Here is a 16,617-nt window from a genome sequence, read left to right as displayed (position 1 = left end):
GTTTATTATTTTTTATGTACTCTAAATATGTTTTATATTTCATTAAACTATCATATGAGTGCTTAGTAATGAGAGTTATACCAACTCCACTTCCCAGAACATCTATGGTATGTCTGGCAAACCTTGCAAAGTACATACAATTACTATTTCACAAGTAAGGGAATGGTAGACAGTGCAAGTTAGGGGACTGACTCAAAGTCCCATAGCCTGTATGTGAGGAAGGAAACTGGCTGGCTGCCTCTAGTGTCTGAATTCTTTCTCACCACAGCTTTGTTGTAATTGTATTATACACACCTTTAAAGTTAATTTTTATTTATTACTAGGTAACGTGGTAACGTAAGTCATTTAACCTTTTTTTTTTTTTTATTCACATGGAACAGGGGTACAGGCCAGAGATGTGGAGGGTGGGAGGATTCACCAGAGACAGAGAGGGGAACAGAACAGGCAGATCGGCGATGTACACTGCTGAGGGGAGCAGCGGGCGGGTCAGGAGAGGTCTGCCACGCCATGTGGTCTCCCTCCAAGGCGGGGATCGAACTCATGCGGAAGTGGCATTAGCTTCTTAGTGCTGTGCTTCAACTCGCTGCGCCACCAGAGAGGGCCCTTTTAACCTTTTTGACTTTAATTTTCTCTCATGTAAAATGAAGTTGACTGGATGATTTTTTTCAGTTTTAAAATAATAACAAATTTATATAGAGGATAAGAAGACTAAGATGGTTGTTTTCACAAGGTTTTTGTTAAAAATAGGTCAGTACAATACCTATTACTGAATTTTGTGATGCTGGGGGAGCTAGCTAGAATCTTCATGTGATTTCTCTCAAATTTCTCAAGTTCTATTAATCAGTATTAGTGATCTTGCCATTTTAACATTATTGCTTAAAAACTTTATATAAAACCACATTTCATATTTTTCTCCATACGGTATAAACTACATACTTAAATTGTCTCTCAAAGAATCATAACTTGCATGCAGTAAACAATAATTCAAAAAAAGCCATTTTTTTGATCTGAAAATAATGTTTAATTCACATTTATTTAAATATAACATTTTTTTGGTAGACAACTTACAAGTACCTTTACAACATGGCAGGCATAAATATAATAAATGTGTAAGTATTTTTACAAAAATTAACACATATTAGATAAATTGATGGCATATACAATTGGCGTTAAGGGAATATTAACATGGTATGAAAAGGATGTGATTTCACAGAAACTTCTATAAAATGTTCACATTTGCCTCAGTAATAAAGACATATTTCCTGAACTGATATTTTAGGAAAACTATTTAAAAAGCTAATCATTCACCTCATATGGTAACATCATTTGTAAATGAAGTACATTTTTGTCAATAAGTGTTCTTTAATTTTTAAATATGTAGCATTTTTATCAAGACCACGTCACATTATTAAACATCTATACGACATTAAAGACTGAATAATTCATGTACTTTTATGCACAGTGTTTAGTTTGGCTATTGCACTCTATATCTTTGTGAAAAATATACTTCAACTTGGCACAGAATTCATGAAGTGTACTGCTCCTAGTCAATACAAATATAATTTAAATTTTCCATCACGTAGAAAATACTCTATCAAAATTTGCTTCTTCCCTTTATAGCTTATTGACCAGTGGCAGTTCTTTTCTGTTTTCATTGAAATAAATAAATGGATATTAAAAAAAAGTCATGCAGGTGTTTTGCCTGCACTCTAATTGGAAATGATTAGATTTCAGTTTTTCTAGCAGTAAAACATTTCCATCTGTATTGAAGCCAATAAATTTCTAAATAAGTGTGTTATCAGCAATAATGAGTATCATTGTGAGATGTTTTTCTTTAGAAGGCAGAGAGGTTGAAAGAAAATGTGGATCTCTTCATAAACTGGAACATATGTGGTGAGGAAAGCAAATGCCAACTGAGGCAGAAACAGGGGAAGTTCTTTGGAAAGCTGGTGAGCATTCACTCGCCTGAGTAGCAGCAAGGCAGAAAACGCAGGCAAGGACATGGGAACAGTCCAGGTGCAGAGGGCTGCCATCATGGGTTTGGGGGAACTAAAATTTATCACTCAAACCAAAAAGCATCAAGAGCAACAGTTCAAGCACCCTTATATCATCAAACTACCGTTGCTTTTTAAGGGAAGTCTTAAATTTCCACATTCATGGTCTACATCAGGACTGAAAAGTTTAGACTACCTTCCCTTTCTCCATGCCCCCAAATTCATTCATACACGATGTGGAAGGAAAAAGGGAGTAACAGTAAAGTCTCTTCCAAACCAAAGAGGAGTATTCACTCTAAGCAGACTTCTAAGGTAACCAAGAAAAATACCACAGTTTTTTTTCATAGTTCTTCTAAAATGAATGTGAGATGTTGTATTTTGAAAGCATCTACTCCTTTCATAAAACTTTGATAGCCTAATTTTTATATTTATTATTATGAGGGGAAAAAAGTAAAACTGACATTTCTTTTTTATATAAATATACTATATTCTAAAAAATAGAGCAATGAACATACTGTTATTTTCATTGTTTATGCTCATTGCTTTTCTGAGAGCCTTTAAACAGTGAAATGACAAAGAACATCAAACAGCTTAAACAAAGGAAGCCAACTTTTCCCCTACCCCGGTAAGGTGTCAACAGATTATGAGTCATAGAGCACTGAATTTTCAAGAGTGAAATCATACCAAAACCGTGATAAGTTTTCGCTGACATCATAGGAGAGTAGGTGGTCTGGAAGGTCCCCGATGGTGCCCTGCACAGCCAGCACGTGTGGGGCCAAGGTGAAGGGGACGTCACTTAGGAGCTCGGTCATTAAGGCACTGTTGTCCGGGGTCTGGCCACACTTATTTTCCGTCTTGGGGCCTGCTGCCACCATGTTGGATGAGTTTTCTTTGCTGGTCTGCAAATACATATTATGTTCCAATCACTTGGACCATACGGACTTGGAGGTTTAGTAACTGCAAATGTGGCATGAATACGGCAAAGTAATTGAGAGATGTGGAATATATAAAATATTCTCAGATTAGAATACAGCTATTTTCTTGAGGGATAAGTCTATCCAAATCTGTCAGGTTTTCAAATGGAGCCTAAGCCCTTTTCTCACTCACAGAGACCATACAGAGCCCCCTCAAATTCAAGTAGGGTTCTGGCTACTTCCCTAGCTCAGGCAAAGTTTACAAGGTCTGTCTCTGCTTGTTGACATGCATTGTATGCTTTCAGGCTCTGCTGAATTACCACTCCCTGCCCATGACGACATCACTGTGGTCCAGAGTAACTTGAGATTGATTGGGGGCAAATTACTTAGGCTATTATTTGGCATTTCCTATATGCATCTTGGCCAATTGCTGTTTCATATGTCCATATCTGTCTTATAACCAACTGAACTCGGGTCCTTGAAGGCAAGCAATCTACTGGACATCACTATGTTCCCTGCTCTGGTACCTTGCTGCTCTACTCTAGTATGTACAGGACAATTTTTTTTTTTCTTGTGGCTACCATGAATTCTGATTGATTGCTTGACTTTCACTAACACAATCATGTTCTGTTACGTAAGTTATTCGAAGGAGAATTGTTCAATTTCATTAATATTGGTATATCTTTCATACACCCTTTTACCAAAAGACCAGTGCTAGAGTCTTCATACAGCACTCAATGCAAGTCCCAAACAGGCAACTACCTAAGTCAGCATCCATCAGTTACAGAATGGTAATCAGTACATGTATGGCAATGAGAATAAATGACTTGCCACTCCAAGCAACTAAGACATAAACCAATTCGGTAAACATTTACTCCTTTACCATCACCAAGAATTCTGAAGAATAAAACTGTGGCGTCTTTAACAGAGCCCTGCAGGCCTCCCCTCCCCCACCAGCTCATCTGTCCTGGCTCACTCACTGATCTCCAGCCCCACTGGCTCCGTGCTGCTACTTAAGCACAACCAACCTGCTTCTGCTTCAAGCCTTCACTTTCTGGACCCTTCATGTAGGAAGTTCATCTGCCAGATAGACCTGCGGCTCCTTCCCTTGCCTGCTTCCAGGTGTGATGGCCCAAACGTGACTTCTCAGTGAGGCCTTTCCTGACTGCTTAATCTGCATGCCTCCCTGTCACCTTCTGCACCCCAGGGTCCCTGTCTCCTTCCCCAGTCTTCTTCCTCTCTATCACCCTCAGCACTTCGTAATACATTATGTGCTTTATTCTTATTATTGTCACTCAAGCGTGAGGAGTTTGTCTCTTGTATTCAGTTTCTCTCCCTAAGGTTTCAGATCAATGATTGGTACTCAGTAAATATTTGCTAAATAGAATGAAAGCAGACAAGAGTTTTACTGGAACAGAACTTATGTTATAATGGTTATAACTGCTGATGAATTCCTTGCTTCCAAGTCTAGAGGACTATGATTTCTCTGTAAAAAGCAACTTTGTAAATCTTTTTATTGTTGTGTAAAATATACACAGGAAAGGGTATCCTATAAGTGTGTATGTTGTTAAATTTTCACTAACTGAATACCTGTGAACAAATAGCACCCAGAAACAAAAATAACCAGCTTCCATAGAGGCCCTTTAGGGTTTTCTTTCAGTTACAATCAACTCCCTGTCTCTTAAGCCATATCCTGATCTCTAACACCATGAATTGGTTTATGTGGTTTATGTGGCTTAGTATTTTTAAATGAAGGAAATCATACAGTATAAACTTTTTGTTTCTGATGTCTTAACACTGTAAGATTTATCCATGCTGTTGCAAACCTGAGGGGGGGGGGGAACCAATCTTAAGAAACATATTGTTGAAGAGATCTATGTTGACTGATGTCTTAAGAAACATTGTGGGTGCTGTGTTGACAGCAGATTGTGACTAGGGAAGGCAGTAGGAAGCACTGTGATGTGGATTCAAGGAAAGAGAGTAAGGATAAAGCCAATAGGACTCACTGATGGGATGCACATGTGGTATAAGTTCCCAAGGAGGCAAGCATGCAGCCAGTTTCTGGTGTTTGCAATAGGAGGGAGTCATCATACACAGGGGTGGAAACAGGGTTTTGAGGTGCAGGCTTGAACATGAAGATTGAGAGTTCTGTTTTTGTTATTCAAGGTACTTGATGGATGTCCAAGTGGAGTTGTTAGCAAGCAGGTTGCTAATTTGAGTCTGGAGCTAGGTGAGATCTGGTAGAGAAAACTGGTTGGGTGTGTGTTTAAAAAGGAGAGGCGGAAAGAAAATTAAAACAAATATGAGAACAGAAAATTTGTTTCTGGGCATTATGCTGTAAATGGGAGAAGGTATGTGGGGGTCAAGAGGTTTCTCTTGATTTTTGTTTTTGTTAAATTGGGAGTTAATCTTGGCAGTTTCTTGAGAAGAAATTCACTAAGAAAGGGAAATATCCATGGAGATTGTGGGAGACAGCTCTCTTGTCACAGTACTCCCCCACACTTAGAGCAGAGACTCTCCACTAGTATTTTTGTTAGTGAATGACTTTAATGAAGTTACCAAATACCTGTATCAAGAGTGGCCTGAGGCTTTCACATGAAAAGAAAGCACCAGAAGACTTCCTTAGAACTTAAAGTAGAACAAATGTATCCACACTCAGTTATGACAAAGTTTATGGGAAATTTATTATATCTGCTGTGGAGAAAGCCTGCCTCCTGAACCCAACTTGGACTTAAATGTAAAGTCTCCCTGGTTAGTCAAGAAGGCAGGTATCAGTGACACACTGACTCCAACCTCCTGAAAGGGTTTCGCCATATGCTGGTGTCGGGTCACATATGCACCAGGGCTGTGGTTCCTATGGTGCAGCACACAGCAAATTTGAGAGCACAGATTCTCAAGCCAGATGGCTTGGATGGAAAGCGCAGTTCTTTTGCTTATTAGTAAGCAAATAGCCTTGGGCAAGTTATTTAACATCTCTGTACCTGGATTTCCTTGCGGTATTCTGAAATCAATAAAAGTACCTACTCCACAGAATTGTCATAACAGAATGACAGAAATATCATAAGGATTAAATCATGGAATATATATAAACAGAACAGTGTTTAGCTCATGTCACAGGCAGGGAATTAATAAAACCTTTAAGAATGTCAGATTCTGCTTGGCTTTAAAGTCCAGGATTCACCCATTTTTTAAAGATTTATTTATGCATACAGAACTGGGCCAGAGATGCAGAGGGTGAAAGGATTCACCAGAGACAGAGCGGGGAGCAGAACAGTTAGATCGACGAAGTACACTGCTGAGGGGAGCAGCGGGCAGGTCTGGAGAGGTCTGCCCTGCCTTGTGGGTCACCTTTGGGGTAGAGTTAGAACTCATGATGAAGTAGCTTTAGCTTCTTTTCTTAGTGCTGTGCTTTAACCCACTGCGCCATCAAGGAGGGACCCATCCATCTCATTTTTTTTGGACATCCAGGGGAGGTTCCAATAATCTTACTTTCCACTTTCCTCTTGGATCTTGCCGTCTCTTAATTTCACATGCAATATTTTCTAGACCTGTTAGTGCCACACCTTACCTGAACTTTCTTCTGTCTTCCCTGTATGCAGAATGTTCTCCAGTTTAACTAAATCATCTTTTCTTAGACAAAAGTATTTTAGCAAGCTCACCTCAACTAAAGAGGAGCTGTAATACTTGAAGCAATTTGCTTTCTAAGCATACAACGTCTAAGGTTTAACTCCCCAGCAACAATATTTATTCCTTTGTTTATGCTTGTATTAGTCCTCCTTCCTTTCATAATCTTATCTGTCAGAGCATAATTCATTGAGGATAAGACTATGTCCAACTATATTTGGATTACAGGAATTGAGACATAATTTCTTGTTCAAGTTTTCCTGATTAAACTGCTATTAGACCTAAATGGAGTTGCTTTATCTATCTGTGCCTAGTTCTCTATTCTGTAAAATGAATGGGGAGGGACAAAAAATTATGACAATTGCAACTGTCACCACTAAATACTTAACTTTGTTACAGACTCTACCTAAGCTGTTTAAATATATTCAACTATATATATGGATAAATATATATGCACACATATTCTTATATATATATTCATACAAGAATATATATAAGAATACATATTGCTTGTATTTTATATACATATTCTTGTTTATCTTACACCATCCCCATCGGATGGGAGCTGTGATTGTGCCCATGTTAAGAACAAGAGGATACTGAGGCACAGAAAGGTTAAGGAAGCTGTTCCAGGTTAAACAGCAAGTCTGTGGTGAAACTGAGACTCAAACCCAGGTGGCATTATAATCTTAAGATTCTGCACATTTCAGACATGCTTTGGGAACACAGGCTTACCAAAGAAAAGCTTTGCAAATTTAGGGGGTAGTGTTAGGAAATACGACAGTCCCTAAATAGCATATCATGGCTTAATCTATGAGGAAAACACCATCTATCATCTTTTATCCCTAACACCATCTATCATCTTTTATCCTTTTATCCCTAAGAAGAAAGGGATTAGAATATTTTTAAGGTGATAGATCTTAGACTGAGAAAGGATGGGAAAGTAGCTGTAATTTAAGATATTTATCCCTGGAATCTACACATAGTCTGGATAAAGCATGGGCAACCGCAGGGCAGTGAAATGCACTGTCTGTGAGTTGATAATTATTGAAATGGAGACAGAGACTGGTCAAAGGAGTGCACTACATGTTCTTTTTACCTTTAGGGTATGTTTTCCATAAGGAATTTTTTTTTTAATTTAAATGTGAAAACACCACGGACAAAATATTCTACCAAATGCCTCCTAGGAAGATCTGCATCTTGGCTGTGCTGTGTGTATTCCTCCAGCACTATCTCCTAACAGTTGGCCAGAGTGCGAAGTTACCGTCTCCAAGGCTGCCTGCCCTCTTGGCAGTGGGGCGAGTGCCATGATGCAGCTGCTGTTGGCATGCTGAGAGTTGGAAGGGGAGGAATTATAAGGCAAAATAGAGTAAGTCACAAAGAAAATGAGTCAAAATTCAAGGGCCCCACACCCGCTAACCCCATCACTAAGTCTCTCGCTTGGCAGCCATTGCGAAGAGAGGTGGGGGCTAAGGGCTGGAACAGGTGCATGAATTTCCCCGCAAAAAGCAATCCTCGCTCTTAGACACAAAGTCTCGTGATTTTTTTCATTTGCATAATAAAATGGGTCTTTAAAGGGAAGAATGAGTATATTAACCACAGTGGAGAAAGAAGAAAAGAATCAATTAACCTTATGGTTAATAGTCAAGTTTAAAAAATTACTTCAAATATCACGTTCAGAAAACATATTTGTTATTTTTGAGATGAACCCTGTTCTTAGAAATGCTGTGCTGATAATGCTTCTGAGCCTGTCCTTTCGCATATACTAGCTTTAATACTGTTAATTAATGCTGGCCCTTAAATGATAGAAATACAGCAGTATGCAAGGCAAATTTTTTTTTTAATCTTGAGAAAATAAGTTTCCTTATCTATAGCATTACAATTAACTGTTTTCATGACTGTATAAAAATGATTCCTTGCACGTCACTTAACCAGTTAAACCCAACTGCCTAAGTTTATCTTCTTTCCTCGTGTTCTATTATCTTTGTTTCAAATCAAAGAGGTTTAAAGAGGTTTATAGGCACTCTTCCTTTCTTGTAGAGGGGCTGTAAAGATTCATGAGGTTCAATCTGTAAAAATTTCCTAGAGTTTAAAAAAAAGCAAAAAAAAAAAAAAAAATGCCCTCCAAGAATACGAGGCATCTAACACCTTTTAAGTAAAGGCTTAGAAATTGAAATTGCTTCCCTGGAGCAACAGAAGTTTTGTGGCCTCTTTGTGCTCTCCACACTTGGTTGTTTGATAGCAAGGAAATGCAGGTTTAAGAACACACAACTGCATTTTCCCTGGCGCAAAAACTCCAGTAACCACCAAGAAATCCATTAAGCGATGCCAACTTTACAACCCCACTAACCATTTAGATTCATCTACTTAGCCATACCTGACTAAAGTACGAATATTTTATTTATGGACATCACCTATATTTGGCATCTTTTTAAAACCACCAACAACCCGTGCCTTGGATAAACAGAGATAAAACTGTCCTATAAAAGCAAAAAATGGAATCATTAAAATTTAGAAACCAGCCTTAACCAAAACAGTGATAGAAACCATTAAAGGAACATGAAACCAGGCATAAAACACCCATATAACACATTCCATTTACATGCAAAGAAGGTAGCTATAGCAGGCAAATTTCTAGAAATCAAGTTATAATAAGATGAGGTTATATCAAGCACTAGCTCTCTATGCCTTTAAATTCTAATGTCTATAAATAAAAGACGTGTTCCTTTGAACAATGGCCTGAACAGGCAGCACAGACACTTTATCTCCCCAGATAACTATCCATTCTATTCTGGCTTCAGCTGGTATCTGCTTGCATTACATCAGTCTTGATGGGGGGTAGAGTGGGGTGCAAATCTGAGTCAGATGCATCAGGGGACAAGAGGTGAGGAGAAGGTGATACAAACAGTGACACAGTTAAGGTAGTAATCAAGCTTTTTCTTTTTTCTAAGAAGATGGTTGTTAATAAATGTCTGGCTAGCTGTTTAAAAAAAAGAAACAGGTTGTAAGTCCTATGCAACAGTCTCTTTCACTTAGGAATTCTACTGAAAATGTAAGCTGTTTCCAATTTTTCCCATGAATTCCCAGTACTCAGCATAGTTGTACCTGCATATAACAAGTGCTTATTAGGTATTTTTGAATGAAACTGAATCTGCTCTGTATATTTTTCTGATAATGCCAGACATAGCTGGCTTGATTTTTAAATTGAAGAGTTGGTCCAAAGAAACACAAAGCCCAGAACACTTCACCACTGATAGAGATAAATCGAAATAGGCAGGATAACTGAATCCACGAAAAGTTATGTGTTCCGTGTGACCCTGATTTCTACTTTGAGGGTGCTATATATATTTGAGAACCATTCTAAGAGGCTAGGTCAAACAGCGGATATTTTCTTTATTCCCTGCCTTTCCTATCGCTGACATTTCACTTTAGTTTGGCTGATGCCTCCCCCCCAACAAATATTTGTTCCTCTGTCTCCTCTTTTATCTCTCAATATTTCCACCTGCTTGTGCTGCTGCTGCTGCTGCTTCTCCCATCTTTCAATTTTTTTTTTTTAAGTTCTCCTGACTTCCTCTTTTCAGAACTTCAGTTGAATATACAAATGAAGAAGGGGAAGTAAGGTGACGAAGGCTGTCTCTTGCGTTTGTAATCTGTTCCATGTATTCCTGGAAAAGTGGCCTGCCTGACCAGTGTCAGTATTAGCCAACTACAGGGGAGAGCAAAGGAAAGAGGAAAGAGAAACATTTTAGGAAAGAAGCCAGACAACAGTATGGTCAATGTGGAATCCTGTTTAGTATTGGTTTTGAAAATACAAAGGGCTATGCCAGTGGTTCTTTACAAAGCATTTTAAAAGTCCCTTTATAGAAATTAATGCTATCTAACTAGAAGCTGTCCAAACATCACGTTTTTCTCAGTAGGGTCTCCCCTTGCTCCCCACTTTCTTCAAAACACTTATTTCTCCCTTTCTCTTCTCTCTAGTCCTATATTCACCTTTCTCCTAGCTGCTGGCAGGTGGGCTAAGAGAAAATAGGAACCCCTTTAGGTAAGGGCCCTCTCTACCTACCCCACACCCCAAGCCTGTGTGTTCATGTCCCTCCATGCTTCCCTCCTGCCTCTATGGGCAAGGTGCCCTCTGGCTACTCAAAGCCAGACCCTCCCCTGGGACTTCACACCTACCCTGTCCCACTCTTCAAAAACAGAGCTTCATCAGGTAGCAAGTGTCCCTGTTTGCTCATCTTTCATATAATCGATGAACCCTTTACAGAAATCCTTAAGTCCATATCACTTACTGACCTCTCACCCTCTGAACTCAGACACTGTCTTTCTGCGTTTCTGTACAGTGAGGCTGAGACCACTGTCGACACTCACTGTCCACTTCACTGCTCACCCACTGCAGCCTGCCTTCTATCTCTGCCCCACCACTGATACCCTTCCTACAAGGTTACTTATAACCACTCACATGCTTTGAAGTGCTAATCTTATTGGACCTCTTTGTAGCACTTAACACTAGTGATTCTCTTTGAGTTTCTGTCTCTTGAGTTTTGTACCACTTAGTTTTGTCCACTCTTCTTTTGCCTATTTCTGAAATGGTAGCATTCTCCAGCCCCTCTTTCTGGTCCTTTATTTTTCTTATTCTCAACACACTTCCTTGGATTCACTTTCCTATATTTCTGGTGACTAGAACTCTACTCTTTCACTCCCCAAAAGGAGATTGTATGTTAGATATGTGTGTGCGTGCGCGCGCACACACACACACACACACACACACACATACCCTCCCCCTCACCCCCAATTTCTATTTCTATGGGGAGGCTCCTAATTCATATGTTAAACTCCTTACACATTTTATTCTGGCTAGTCCATAAAGATCTTAATCTCAATGTGTTCCAAACCTAGCTCTCATCTCCCTACCACATGTTTAATGCCTTTATAATCTTTTCCATACTGGTCAAGGGTACCGACACAGCTGCTCAACACAGATACCTGAATTACCTTTGACTTTTTTCTCTCTTAATTCCTTCATCTTCTAAATAAGTCATACTGATAGGGATGTTTTTAATGTCTCTGCATGTTTATCCATTTCTCAAGTTCACTGCTATTCTCTTAATGCAGGTCACTATAGCTTCTGCATTGAGTGATGTAAGAGCTTCCTGGCCACTCAATTTTCTCACTGTTGCTATCTAAACTACATGCTCTTCCTTGTTTAAAATTAGTAAAATGCCATTGACAAAACAACAAACTTCTTACCATAACACACAAAGCATGAGTGGCTTTTACTTACCTCTTCTATTTCTTTTATCACCATTTCCTAAACTCTTCATTCAAGCCATTTGTCATTATCCAAATATACCAGACTCTATTTAGTTCTGAGTCTTGGTTCATTCAATTACATTTGCCGAAATTAAGACACTTTCTCCCTCCACTCTCTTCATCTTGACTATTTCACCTTGCTCCCCAAATTAGCTCTTCAAATTTGAGTCAACTGTCTGTCTTTGTTTCCAATACAGCCTGTGTACACTGTGTACAATTCTCTCACAGGTCATCATGCTGGACTAGAATACTGACACCCTTATAAAACTATGGGCAGGTCAACATCAAGAACACTAAGTTTGCACATCCATTGTAATCAGAGTGATAGCTGGTTTGTAACAGGTGACCAGTACATATTTAATGAATGACTGAATAATTTAAGTTTTTCCATTAGTTTTATATTCATGTTTATTCAGAATAAGCCAGAAATTATGTGAAGCCTTGATTTCTGCATTGTTTTTATCCTAACAAGATTTTACCAACTGTTTTACACATTGCCTGCAAATACAGTGACCCACCACGGGTACTAAATACAAACAAAACCTAAAACTACTTTGAGATTCCAGCTGCAGCCTGAAGAATTAAGATAGGCTGTTTTTGAGTTGCCAAATGAACGAGTTCATGAATAAGTCTCCCAAAGGAAGACTAGGGTTGTCCTGTTACAATGTTTGGGAAATATCTTACTTTCACTGAGACCCACCTTTCATTGAGAGAGCAAAATAGCACAACTTATTAAATCAAATGTCTTAGTACATTCAGGCTGCTATAGCAAAATTCCACAGACTGGGTAACTTGCAAACAGCAGAAATTTATTTCATATAGTTCAGAAGGCTAGAAAGTCCCAGATTAAGGAACCAGGAGATTCAGTGTCTGGTGAGGGTCCATGTCCTAGTTTACAAATAGCACCCCCCCCCTTTCTTTTTCTTTTTCTTTCTTTTTTTTTTTTTTTTTTTTTTTTTTTTTTTTTTTTTTTTTTTTGCTATAAACACATACTATAGAAAGGGCCAGGGATCTGTCTGGTGCCTCTTTTATAAGGGCAGTAATTCCACTTATGAGGGCTCTACCTGCATGATCTAATCACCCCATAAAAGCCTCAGGTGCAAATTTCCTCACATTGGGGATTAGGTTTCAATGTATGAATTTTGGGGGACCTATTCTGTTTATACCATGAGCTTGCCTTACATAGCTCTTTTCTCTCAGGAACTAATATCTCCACTGCTGTGTGGTTCAGTCTGGAGGAACTATACTGGCTTATGCTTGGGGACAGGGCTTGGGGGGACAGGATCAGACACTGGGTGACAGGATTAGGTTAAACTATATGGAGGAAAGCCTCAAGATGAGAATTAAATAGGAGAGTTGTAGTGGGAATGAGTAGGGAAACTTCATTTATTTAATTTCTGCTCACCTTTGTTGAAGAAAAGGCCTCTTATTTCTTTGTTTAATATGAAGATGCATTTTTCCTCTAGACACCTTGGGCTCCTTCTCCATATTTCATTCCTCCCCAAAGTGGTAGACTGAGTTACTGAGCTGATTTGGGATACAGTGTTTCTAGGTGAGGGAAGATAAGCCATCTAAGTCTTAGGTGTAATCATTTCTTTCTTCTTCTCTTGAGATTTGGACAAGGGGAGACAAGTAATTATGTCTCATTCAATCCTTAAAGGTTCGCCAAAGGTCTAGACATGGGTTAGTTGGAGCTTGGAAGTCTGTTTTTGCAATAACATCAAGCTACCCCTTTTAATCTAGGCTGTATCAGTTAAGAGAGTTCCACCTTGTTTTTCTCTTTGCTGGTTCTTCGATTTTACTTCCCCACTTGACTCAGGATATAGTGAAGGAAAGAACAATAAGATATCCACCAATGTCTACTTCTCAAAGTGAGCCGATTACAATTTTTTTGTTTTAAAAAAAGACATATTATAGCACGCAGAAGAGTCAAATAGTGCAGATGTCCAATAACCTGGAAGTTAAAACTATACTAAAGGTTTTTGTTTTTTATTGTTTTAGGAGTACAGGTTCACACCTCTTCAAGTGTATGTTTCCATGCCATGCCCATCACCAGTGAACCAATAACCTCGCACCATTGTCCAGTGAACCCCTCCATCCTTTGTTCCCATCCCTATCCCCTTCTTCCCTGGTAAGCGCAGCTCTGCAGTCAGAATCAAAAGGCTTGTTTAAGTTTGGTTTTGTCTGTTTCTTTATATTCCATATATGGGACGAATGAGTGAAACCATCTGGTATTGTCTTTCTTTACTTTGCTAATCATAGTCCCCTCTAGTTCCGCTCATGTTGTTGCAAATGGAAATATTTCATTTTCCTTGTTATGTATTCTACTATATATATATATATATATATATATATATATATATATATATATATATATATATATATATATATATATATATATACACACACACACATATATATGTGTATATATATACACACACACATATATATATGCATATATATATATGTCACATCATTTCCCACTTACCTGCCTTTGGGCACTTTTATTGTTTTTATAATTTGACTATAAATAGTGCTGCACTGAACACTTCCAAAATTAGTGTCTTATAGTTTTTGGACAGACACCTAGAAGTGAAATTGCTGGATCATATGTAACTTCTATTTGTAATTTTTTGGAGGTGCCTGTATTTTCCAATAACTGTACTAATTCACTATTTTCAAATTCACTGTGCCAATTTATATTCCCACCAATAGTATACAAGAGTTCCTTTCTCTCTACACCTTCATTAACATTTTTTTGTTTCTTCTCTTTGAAATAAGCCTGAGATGATATTTCATGGTGTTCTGGCTTATATATCCCTAGTAATAAGTGAAGAAGATTTTTCCCAAGCGTTTATCTTTTTTTTTTAATAGAAGTGTTTATTCAGATCTTCTATTTTTTGATGGGGCTATTTTTAGTTGTATGTGTTTCTATCTATATACTTATATAGTTATAATACATAGGGTAAATACATGTATAATAGAGCATACATATATATATATAACTAGATATTAACATCTTGTTAGATGTATGAACTGCAAATATTTTCCCCCATTCTGTAGGTTATCTTTCAGTTTTGACTTTTATTAAACCATGTAGAAGCTTTTTAGTTTGATATAATCCTATTAGCTTATTTTTGCTTTTTCCTCTTGCCATAGGAGTCAAGTCCCCAAATATATTTCTAAGGGAAATGTCAAGGATTGTATTGCTTGTTTTCTTCTATGGATTTTATGGTTTTAGGTTTTACATTGATGTCTTTAATCCATTTTGAATGAAATTTTGTGTATAGTAGAAGATGGAGTGGTCTGGTTTAATTTTTTTGCATGTGGCTGTCTAGTTTTCCTGATACCATTTATTGAAGAGGCTTTCATTTCTCTACTGTATGTATTTAGCACCTTTGTGCTAATAGCACCTTTAACTGTCCATATGTAGTTCTATTTCTGGCCTCTAAAATTCTACTGCATTGATCTCTGACCATTTTTATTCCAACACTATACTATTTTGACTACTAGCACCTTGTGTATGAAGTTAGGAGCATGATACCTCCATTCCTTTCTTTTTCTCAGGTTTGTTTTGGCTATTTGGAGTCCTTTGTGGTTCCATGTAATTTTTAGTAACGGTTGTTCTATTTCCTTACAGAATGCCATTGGAGTTTGGTCAGGAATTGTTCTGAATGCGTGTATTGCTAGGAATTGTACTGAATCTTTGTATTGCTTCCAGTAAAATGGCCATTTCCACAATGTTAATGCTTCCATTTGGAGGGCAGAGAATATCCATTTCTTTGTTTTCTCATTCTTCTTAAAACTAAAGCCTTTAAGCAGTTACATGCCTTACAGTACTCCCTAAAACAACTATTGATACGATCTTATCAGCTTAATGATTCAGTTAACTTTGCCATCAGAAAAGCTCTAATCAGAATCTTGGAGAAATGACAACATTTTACATGATTTTCAAAATTGTTTCAGATAAACTTGTTTCATTTGAGCCTCAGAACTCATTAAGTTTGATAGGGAAACTACTGTTTCTGTTCTCATCTTCTGAGGCTCAACTGTTCAACCTAAGATCATACATCTAGTAATTGCAGGGATTTGTACTTTGGGTCTCCTGATTAAATATCTAATATTTCTCTTTGATGTCAAGGCCATCACCAACTAAAATAATTTTAAATCTTACTGGTCTGACTGATCATTTTTAAAGGCTTAAGTTGAGCAGTTTCTCTATGGAGAATTATCTGAAATAGATGAGGCAAACCTCAAAATACGGAATGTGTATGTGTCATGAGGAACAGTTCAAATGCTTGAACAAGATTTTCTTGCTTAAGTTAAATCTACCTACAACATGGAATAGCTCAGAAAACTATAGCATCTGATCATAGTCAAGGTTACAAAGTGGCGTGAGCTTTTTGTACACGAATTCTCCAAGCTTATAAAGTATACCACAGGTCTGATGAATTTGATATCCCTCATTAGTCACACCAGATTCTAGTTAACTTCCCACTTATATAGCTTGATTTATTTTCTATACCTATTCTACTTCTTTAGAAATGTAATACAATAGGTATTTTTCCAGATAATTGTAAAGAAAAACAATGAAAAATGATCTTGCAAATATCCTTAGCACCCTGAATATTAATTTTATGTGAATGATTTTCATTTTGTAAAACAGTAATGCACTTCAAGTCTGCATAAACAATAAGAAAAATTATAATGGAATATTTTCTAATTTTAAAACTGTTAAGAAAATACAAATATTTATATTATGTTCTTTTTTTTTT

The 16,617-nt window shown here is 37.7% G+C and overlaps 1 protein-coding gene across 1 annotated transcript in view; it reads right to left on the bottom strand.

The window, feature by feature from the left end:
- Window positions 1–1,069: 1,069 nt before the first annotated feature.
- Window positions 1,070–16,617, bottom strand: part of UMAD1 (UBAP1-MVB12-associated (UMA) domain containing 1) — a 197,322-nt gene continuing 181,774 nt past the window's right edge. The window contains exon 4 of the mRNA XM_012720904.1: window positions 1,070–2,893. Within this exon, the coding sequence (XP_012576358.1) occupies window positions 2,636–2,893 (258 nt within the window). The 3' untranslated portion in view covers window positions 1,070–2,635. The remainder of the gene's footprint in view (window positions 2,894–16,617) is intronic.

Source organism: Condylura cristata, unplaced genomic scaffold (genome assembly GCF_000260355.1).
Source record: "Condylura cristata isolate star-nosed mole 26May11 unplaced genomic scaffold, ConCri1.0 scaffold00005, whole genome shotgun sequence".
Lineage (NCBI taxonomy): Eukaryota > Metazoa > Chordata > Mammalia > Eulipotyphla > Talpidae > Condylura > Condylura cristata.
Note: the sequence above shows the minus strand (reverse complement) of the source record. Positions and strands in the feature narration are given on the sequence as shown.